The sequence below is a fragment of the Drosophila serrata genome, unplaced genomic scaffold, assembly GCF_035046125.1.
Source record: "Drosophila serrata isolate PLE 108 unplaced genomic scaffold, ASM3504612v1 contig_382, whole genome shotgun sequence".
Classification (NCBI taxonomy): Eukaryota; Metazoa; Arthropoda; class Insecta; order Diptera; family Drosophilidae; genus Drosophila; species Drosophila serrata.
This window is the reverse complement of record NW_028257280.1, coordinates 7,487,459-7,497,872: the sequence shown is the minus strand read 5'-3', so window position 1 is coordinate 7,497,872 and position 10,414 is coordinate 7,487,459. Positions and strand designations below refer to the sequence as shown.

The 10,414-nt window shown below is 39.9% G+C and overlaps 1 protein-coding gene across 1 annotated transcript; it reads left to right on the top strand.

Annotated features, from left to right (window-relative positions):
- Positions 1-231: 231 nt before the first annotated feature.
- LOC110184699 (uncharacterized) lies at positions 232-6,598 on the top strand. Its single transcript, XM_020953315.2, has 4 exons — positions 232-740; positions 4,003-4,203; positions 4,927-5,185; positions 5,461-6,598. Exons 1-4 carry the CDS (start codon positions 653-655, stop codon positions 6,137-6,139), a joined length of 1,227 nt encoding a protein of 408 aa, XP_020808974.2. The 5' UTR covers positions 232-652; the 3' UTR covers positions 6,140-6,598.
- Positions 6,599-10,414: the final 3,816 nt, after the last annotated feature.

Genomic DNA, 10,414 nt, shown 5'->3' with positions numbered 1-10,414 from the left:
GCGCTTACAAACTAATTTGCACTTTAGTTTCTTACATTATTTAATCAAACTAAAACTATCTTGAATATAGAATACTAGTTTTAAAATAAAATTCAAATAGGATGTAAATGTTGGACACAAAACCTACATTTTTTCTGTCACTGTATAGCAGCGTTTCGCTCTCTTGCCTTGCTCTTCGCACAGCTTCGCGCCAGCAAAGTTGGAGCTCTGATCGGGAGCTTCTTCGCTGTCGCTGTCGCTGCTGCCGCTGCTGCTGCTGCGCTGCTGCTCATGTTGCTGCTGCTGCCGTCGCTGCTGCGTAGCGGTATAAAAGCTTTGGCGCCGGCGAGCGGTTAATCAAACAGGCGACGCCTTCAAGTCTAGCTACACGTACACGAGAGTGGAGTTGGAGTCGTCGGCTTTTTCGGGCGCTCTTTTTTTCGGTTTCAACAAAACGGCGGCTACTCCTTGATACCCCACCGTCAAAATTGTGATATAATAAATTTCCAAAACAAGAAAAAATTTAAGAGAATCTAAAAAGTGTATGGAATATCAAATATAACACTGTCGCTCAAGAAAAGGTTATATTTTGAAGTTTACGAAAGTGACCAAGCAGAGAAATCAATAAATATCTAAATATATATTTAAATCAAGTCAATTAAAATAACCAAAAATGATGCAGCCAAGTGCGTTATTACTAACCTTCACCATCGCGATCATCTCCTGCGGATTGGCGTTTGCCTGCAATGGAAAGATAATTGGTAAGTGATCCCGTCTCCACCCTCCAAATCTATATGCTGATCAGGAATTTCGGGCGTACTTTGGGATATAGAAACCCAGGGCATGTCTAGCATTTCTAAATAGTGGAATGATTGCCTCGCCTTTCGAGCACTTTTTCTAGTCCACTTTGCTACACGATTCGGCCATTCGTTTTCTGTGTATGCGAATGAAAACAAGTGAAGTGCAAATATTAGCCCGTAAAAAAAAAAACCGATTCTATTTAATCAGCGTTCGCTTTTTACCAGCGAGGGGTGCTCGAGAACTTTTACTCTATTGGCGGTCAGTATGTAAATGCTTCTTTCGGGGGCCAGTTTTTCGGGTCTAACCAAAAATAGCCTCACAGCCTCACAAAACGAGTCACCTTTCTTCATTATTATCCAGTTTTTAAACACTGTGTGTATTGCATAATAAATATGTTAGTTTAGAAAATCAAGCAACAAACACGGGCGGCATATTACTTAAGCAAACCGGTCCACGCACACATCGGGTTTTATATAATTAATAAAATATTTGTCATAAGTTCCCAAATGGATTAAAAGTATTTTAGGTGGCTGACCTGTCAGCTGTCAGCTCTCCACCAAAGGCCACTCAACCCCATGATCGAATGAGATCAGAGATCAGGAGCCTCGTAGAACCCTTGAGAGAGATTAGAGTATCGTATCGTATCGAATGTGCCCCAAGAGCTCGTTGAACTGAACACCTGAGTTTGGTATCTTAATTGCCGCGACAGGCGCCAGATAATATTTTTGTAAACAAATTAAGCGCGCAGGCGTCACAAATTCGCTTTGCAAAATTATACAAAACATTCGATTTCGATTTTTAATGGGTCATTGAGCTCGATCTGTATAGCTCATGGACCGGGAATAGAAATATCTTCGGAGTGTGGCCACAAACAATCGATTTAATGTTCTTTGTTCTGCACACGCCGAGCTAAAAAAAAAACACCCAAAAATTCTGTCGAATTCTCCCATCAAAAGGGGGGAAATGAAAACAAAAAGATTTTTTATAGTGCGCATGCGCGTGTGCGTTTGCTGATTGATGATTGCTTTTATGCCCTGTCTTCGGATCCCCCGATATCGGGACCCAAAGTTAATCGCATGTAAAAAGGTATCGCTGGACGGTATCATGGCTGTTAAGCTCATGTCTGTGGCCGAAGCGTTTTGCTGCGGCATCAATCAAAAGCCCGCCGTGCTAATAATGTAATTAAATATGAACGGGAACGGGGCACAAGGCTAGTTGCAGCGATAATCAGTAAATGATAAATGAAAATGAAACGAAACATAAAGCATAACTATGAAAATTAACTCGCGCTAAATGCGGCTGAGATTTCTCAACGTCTGCCAGTCAGTCCTTCGGCCAAGTCCCAGTCCCCAGTCCCAGTCCCCAGTCCCAGTCCCAATCCCAGTCGGAGACCCAATCTACCCATCATGTTCAAGGTGAAGTCAACGCCTGGTCAAGATGCAAGATGCGGTGCAGTTAAGCACTTGTTAACATATTGTCGGCATTTGGCTGAGGTCTGGTTTCCACCGCCAAGTTCGTTGTCTGAGTCTTTCGTTTCGCTGCCTCGCTCACAGCCGAGCTGTTGACGTTCCGTTGTCAGCATTATCTCAGCAGTTTGTCTCGTTTTGATATGTAAATACGTCCGTTGCGGAAACCGATCGACAGCTTTATGTGCAATTTGTCAGCGAAGGTAGTTCACAAATTTGCATAGCCCCCGCCGCAACATGCAACCGCAGCAGCCAGCTCCCATCTCTCAGCATCAATGAAAAGAAGCATAACCCATAGGCCTCGCCGGGTGATTGATGTCCGATGCCTTAAACTTAAACACACAGCTCTGGGCCAGGTTCTGGGGTTTTGGGCATTTCGCCTACCGGTTTTCGCATTGATACAAATGTAGCATAATTTGACAGCTGCGGTTGGGTTAAGTTTTTTCGCTCATGGTTTATTTTTAGTCGCAGCCCGAGTCTCTTTCCCGAACCTAGCCCCAGTCTCGAAAGAAAAAATCGATCTTAACCTTGGGAACGTATTAAGATTAAGACGAGGCAAACGCCGTGTTTAGCATTCTCGTCTGTTGTTTGGCCCACAGCCGACCGCGTCTCAGTATTGACATCTAGACCCATATATTTGTGCGAGCTTCAGCGAGGCGAAGCTGCCAATTTATTTACTCGGGGCGCGTCAAGTTGTCTGACTTTAAATCTGATTCCGACAGACACGTCCCGGCACTTGACCGGCCGGCAAGAGCCATGGTCAAAGCTGGAGCTGAAGCTGAAGCTGGAGCTGGAGCTGTGAATCCGCATCGGAAGCCTGGCTTAAATGCTATCACGTCGCGTTGGGCAATCAGCGCCCATCGCCGGGGCTATTATTATAATTATTAAAAATTATTAAGCGCGCGTAATTATTTAAATGAAATGGGGGCACTCCCCAAGCGCCCAAGGATTCACTTCCGTCTCGGCCGAGTAATTAACACCCGGGGGGCGATTCGGCTTAAACTGCAGCCAGTTTTGGGGCTAAACAAAAACAAAAAACAAAAAAAAACACATCGGCTGACACACTTCAAACGAGCGTCATGAGTCAGGCGCCGCCGGAGGACCATGACTTTGGCATAAAATCAAACTCAAATTCGGCTAATAGCCATCGTTTGGGACTTTTAATTGACGCCTTTGAAAACAGCACGCGCCGCTCGGTTTTTGCATTTCATTTGATTTTATTTCCCTCCGTTTCGTTTCGTGTTCTGTGTTCTATTTTAATGGCCCAAACATTAGGGGGGGCAAACCGGTTGGGTTAAAGGAAAGTGCCACAGATGTCTTGTGATCCCCTAATCCGGCGAACCGGCTGCTTACATAAACCTCTAATCGTCGGCAATTTGGAGCACACGTAAGTGTCGAATATTATGTCGCCAGGGAAAATAATTAAAACATATGTAAAACAAAGGCGGGTTCGATGTAGAGTCCACTTTACCACTTGTCCACTTGGGTTGTCTGCGAGGCAGAGCCAAGCCGAGCTACCTAAGATTTCGACAAATATTAGCTCAATAAAACCGGCTCCGAGATGGAGCTTAGAGCTCTCCGTGTCAAAGGAGAAACACCCGCCTGAAGAAATCTCCGTGAAATCAAGCATTTTAATGCAAACAAAAATAGAAATGATAACATTCTCCGTCTCTTGCATATTCCTCAGCTCCCTCCATAATTCCATGACTTCTCGGCGACTCTTTAATTTATGCAAATCTCGACCTAATCATTTCAGCATCGGGCATCACAACGGAGGAGAGATCAATCATCTTGCAGGAGCACAATCGCCTCCGGCAGATCGTGGCCACCGGACGCTATCCGGGTCAGCCGGGTGCCGAGAATATGCGTGAGATCGTCTGGGATGAGGAGCTGGCCGCCAGGGCCCAAAAATGGGCCGACAACTGCCAGTTCCGGCATGATCCACACCGCACGATAAGTAAGTCCAAACTGATCCGAGAGGACTTAATCCTTCACACTATCCCATCCTTTTCCCACACCAAAATTCCCAGGAGTTGGAGTTCCGAGTCCGCGCAGAGCATGTGGCGCGGATCCTTCGGTTTGAGTTCTGCATGTTATGGTAATGGTCATTGTGATGGACATACAAATTTCCCACTGAATGATTTGATTGATCATCTGTATTTTTAGAGGCTGTGACAGTGCTTAAAATTTAAATTGAAATTAGATACGCTTGTTTTTATTGCATTTTCTATTGCATTTCAGACGAAATTATTTCATTAATCATGGGGAAATTCCTTTTAGATAAATTGTTTATATTAAATGACGACAGCCTTGCATTACAAAGTGATTCACTTTGTTTTTGTTAAAAATTTAGAGTGACTAACCAAATATTTTGGTTAATCTTTAGGTCAACGATTTTTAATGTTATCAGTTGAAATTTGTGTGATTTTTTGATCAATCAAGTGTGATTTTGAATCTTTATATTAATCTTAATTAAAATTTATAGAATTGTTGTCCATCACAATGCCTTTAGTTGTTAAGATTCCTCATTTTATCCATTTTATGCCTGCACGAATTGCTTTTAAAACACTAAGACTAATCCCGCATGCCCAGCACCAGCATCTCCCCCAAAATCCATCCCCAGAAATAACCAAATCAATCAGAATTCATTGACTAATATGTAATTGTCATTTATGAATAGATCGCTTCACAATGGGTCAGAATCTGGCCATTATCTGGAGCACTGTGCCACTGGATGCCGACGATGGTGACTTCCCCTCACGCATCCAGAGTTGGTTCAACGAGGTGCAGAAGTACTCCTTCGGGGATGCCTGGTCCCCCAAGACTGGTCACTACTCGCAGCTAGTTTGGGGCGAGACCAGCCTGGTTGGTTGTGGTTATGCCGAGTACAAGGATGCCAGCAAGTACAACAAACTCTACGTTTGCAACTATGGACCGGGGTGAGTGCAGTTCACATTTAAGATTTAAGATTAATTATGAGAATAATTCAAAAATCCAAAAAGAAAAAAGTGGATCAATTAAAATAAGGAGAATTTTTGTATTTCGACCAGAACCGGTTTATAAGAATAATAAGAAAGTGATTTGAAGAAATTTATTCATTTAAATATTCATAAAATTTGCTTTATATTTGAGGTCAGACACATAAATCAATAGAGATTAAAATTAATGTTGTATAAAGTATTTATTAAACGTTCTAAATTCCCTTTCCTTGCAGTGGCAACGTGGTGGGCTACAATCCCTACGAGGTGGGCAAACCCTCCTGCTCCACCTACGGCATGAAGCCCTCGTCCCGCTATCAGGGTCTCTGCTCCGCTCCTGGAGCAGGGCCGGCGGCCAACAGTGTCTATGGATCCAACAGCATTGAAACGTATGAGTACGGCTACAACAAAAGCCCTGTTCAAAGCCAAGGCCAAGGCCAAGCCGTTGCCAATAACAATTCGCCGACTAACAACATTAACAAGAGCCAATTCAGCTACAACAATCGAGCACAGTTCAATAATCCGAAAACCAATCCCACCCGCTTCCCCTATCCCGTCCCCTCCCGATTCCACCCACAGGCAACGGTACCATCGGCGTCTGGCGGCAGCTCGTTTGGCAGCGCGTCGCGGGGCGGCAGCCACGCCTACACCACCGAGCCCTCGCAGTCGGCAGGCCGCTTCCAGAGCAAGCTCGAGGCGTACCGGCCCAGTGCGGCCGAGTTTGAGAAGTCCGTACACAAGCATACCATACTACGCACCTATATAGAGCAGAATCAGCAGCAGCAGCAGCAGCGGCAGCAGGATCAGCAGGATCAGAAGAATCAGAATCAGGACCAGCAGCAGCAGCAGCAGGAACTGACCACCAGCACCAAGAAGCCCAGTCGCGGATGGAGTCTGCTGACATGGCGCGGCTGAAGGCCCCGTCGCCATCCGCCCATCCCAAATGCCGCTCAATGTATTAGGCCATTAATAGCTACTGTGTAGTGCCATTAGCCAACCAACCACCAACACCAACACCACCACTAACACCACCGCCAGGACCTGTCATCAAGGCCGCCTCTGTCATCATCCCCCTAGCGAATCTTATTCAACTCCCGACTCGACTCCTTCTAAGAATTGCCATATATACGAATTGAAGTAGTCCCCCTCTTTGGTGTAAATTATTTAACGTATCCTGCGAGTTTCGAGGAAAGGAGGCTTAGGCGGCGGACGATTCATGCCACAGACGAATATTTGTATCAAATGTTTGCCACCCACAAAATGAAGGGGAAACTGTCATCCTGTCACACCAACCAATTCGGCATTCAACATCGATCAGCTAGTTGTAGTATTGTGTTCAATAAAACAAGAATATTGATTTCTAAATTAAATAAACGAATTTTTAGTGGGGTCTTTTCAGGGTCTTCTGATAACAGTCAGAAGCTTTTAAATATGTAAAGGAGTCATTTCCGAACGTAAAAATCACATATATTCTTGATCAGCATCAACAGGCGAATCATTCTATCTATCTCCGACAGAAAAACAAAATTTTTCAAAATTTTCCATTTTTGAAAAAAAATGAAAGGGGTTACGTCGTTAAAATTGTCAAAAATTGATAGATTTATATACCCTTGCAGGGTATTATAATTTCAGTCAGAAGTTTGCAACGCAGTGAAGGAGGCACCTCCGACCATATAAAGTATATATATTCTAGATCAGGATCAACAGCCGAGTCGATCTAGCCATGTCCGTCTGTCCGTCTGTCCTCTGTCCGTCTGTCCGTCTGTCCGTTTCTACGCAAACTAGTCTCTCAATTTTAAAGCTATCTTAATGAAACTTTGTAGTTAGCCTTCTATATACTCTCATTTATGTATATGTCGGATGTCATATAGCTGTCATAGGAATGATCGGAAAATTTTTACAAAAAAAATTATAACATTTTCAGTTTTCAGCAGATTTTTATCAAATTTGAGATATAGCCATTTATTATAGCCATTATTATACTCTACAATTCTGTGTAAAATTTTATGAAAATCGAACTACTATATCATATAGCTCCCATAGGAACGATCGAGAAATTAATACAATTAAAAATTACAACTATTTCAGTTTTAAACAGATCATCATCAAGTTTGAGGTGTAGCCATTTATATATTAGTCTTAAATTTTGTGTAAAATTTCATGAAGATCGGACGACTATATCATATAGGTGCCATACAAACGATCGTTTGAAGTAGAGCAAAATGCAAATCTGTGAATTGCAAATATAATATGTTTAGGTGAATGAAATGAAAACAGGTGTTACTTCATTGTTTTTAATCATAAATATATATAATTTATATTGTAGGGATTCCTACTCATAGAAGTTCAAGGTAAGTACACTAATCATATATTAAAAACTTATTTTATATACAAAAAAAAACATGAATAATTTTCTTAATACCTTTGAAGTTAGCTAAGTATTAAGAGGTCAAATATTAAATATATCATAACTAAGCCAAAAATGCATTAATTTCAATAATTTTAATTAATTTTTTTTATTAGGGAAACAAATCTGCATACTCAATTTAAAAATTAAAAAAATTCAAATTTTCGTAAATTTTTCACCATTTTAACGATACCTCTTATAAAAATTTAAAATTGTCAAAAAATTTGAAAAAATTAAATTTATGCCGGACCTGGCTAGATCGATTCGGCTGTTGATGCTGATCAAGAATATATATGAATAATAGGATCGGAAATGACTCCTTCACTAAGTTTCAAGCTTTCGACTGAAAGATAGGGTTTGTTTAACTATTTGGTACATAGAGCGCTCTCCTCTGCGATTCTCAAGTCTTATACTTAAGCAAGGCCCTAGCTAGAGGAAGTTTAGTTTTCTTCTTCTTTTTGTGTGTTTTTTATATAGATTACTAATCTAGTGCTTGGTGGTTGATAGACTTTGATCAAGTGGATGTGGCAACCATGGCTAGATCGATTCGGCTGTTGATGCTGATCATGAATATATATGAATAATAGGATCGGAAATGACTCCTTCACTAAGTTTCAAGCTTTCGACTGAAAGATAGGCTTTGCTTAATTATTTGGTACATAGAGCGCTCTCCTCTGCGATTCTCAAGTCTTACACTTAAGCAAGGCTCTAGCTAGAGGAAGTTTAGTTTTCTTCTTCTTCTTTTATATAAATTACTAATTTAGTGCTTGGTGGCTGATAGACTTTGATCAAGTGGATGTGGCAACCATGGCTAGATCGAGTCGGCTGTTGATGCTGATCAAGAATATGTATGAATAATAGGATCGGAAATGACTCCATCACTAAGTTTCAAGCTTTCGACTGAAAGATAGGCTTTGTTTAACTATTTGGTACATAGAGCGCTCTCCTCTGCGATTCTCAAGTCTTATACTTAAGCAAGGCCCTAGCTAGAGGAAGTTTAGTTTTCTTCTTCTTTTTGTGTGTTTTTTATATAGATTACTAATCTAGTGCTTGGTGGTTGATAGACTTTGATCAAGTGGATGCGGCAATCATAAAAATTATAGTTTTCTTAATTAAGGTAAGACGTTAATAAAATATCTCTTGATAATTGAAACCAAAATAAGGCCCAAAAAAGTCAAGATACATGAAAATATGGTTTATATTAAATTATTGTTCAATTACCATATCCTTGGCCGTGTTGACTAGCTTATTATTGATCTCGAAAAGTCTTCCAAGCTCTCTTTAAGAGCCGTGATGATCATGACGAGCGGGGATATGGTGTCATTTATTTGTTTATAGTAAAGTATACTTAACTCCCGAAAATAGTTTATTCAGCACAACTTACTAAAGAACACAACAATGGTGATGGTCGAAAGTGCTCAATATAAAATATATATTAAAATAATTTCATCTATATTTGTAAAGCAAATTTTTAAGAATTGGTATGCTTTTAAATAACAGAAAGTTAACATATTTCAAGCAATGCTTGTATATAATTTTTGCAAAAGTAATTCTTCACACAAAAACCCGCTCAAAAAATAAGGATAAGCCTATTTAGGATTTTTTTTTCCTTGTTTGTTTCCTTTTCTTTTTTTTATACCCTTGCAGGGTATTATAATTTCAGTCTGAAGTTTGCAACGCAGTGAAGGAGGCACCTCCGACTATATAAAGTATATATGTATATTCTTGATCAGGATCAACAGCCGAATCGATCTAGCCATGCCCGTCTATCCGTCTGTCCGTCTGTCCATCTGTCCGTTTCTACCCAAACTAGTCTCTCAGTTTTGAAGCTATCTGAATGAAACTTTGTAGTTAGCCTTCTATATACTCTCACTCGTATATATGTCGGAACGGACGACTATATCATATAGCTGCCATTGGAATGACCGGAAAATTTTTACAAAAAAAATTATAACATTTTCAGTTTTCAACAGATTTTCATCAAGTTTGAGGTATAGCCATTATATATCAGTCTTAAATTTTGTGTAAAATTTCATGACAATCGGACGACTGTGCCATACAAACGATCGTTTGATGTAGAGGAAAAATGCAATTCTGTGAACTGCAAATATAAATATGTTTAGGTGAATGAAATGAAAACAGGTGTTACTTCATTGTTTTTAATCATAAATATATATATTTTTATATTGTAGGGATTCCTAGTCATAGAAGTTCTATCTGCAAGGGTATATAAACTTCGGCGTGCCGAAGTTAACTTCCTTTCTTGTTTCATTTTAAATTGAGTACTCAGATTTATTAACCCAATAAAAACTAGCATAGCAACGCTTTCCGAATTGAAATTAATGCATTTTTGGCTGAGTTATGAGTTTTTTAAACTCTGATTTGTCATATGAATGTGTTATATTATTATTTTGTATTAAATTATATTATAAGTTAGTCAGAAGCTTCTAAATATGTGAAGGAGTCATTTCAGACCCTATAAACCATATATATTCTTGATCAGCATCAACAGACGAATCTTTCTAGCTATCTCCGGCAGAAAAACAAAATTTTCAAAAAATTTGGATTTTTGCAAAAAAAGGAAAGGGGTGACATCGTTAAAATTGTCAAAAATTAATTCAATTTTTCATTTTAAGTTTATTAACGTAATAAAAACTAGCATAGGAACACTTTCCGAATTGAAATTAAAGTTTTTTTGTCTGAGTTATGAGTTTTTAAAACTCTTATTTGTTGAAGAAATTGTCATTTAAAATATCGACAAATATGGATTTATCAAATGGATG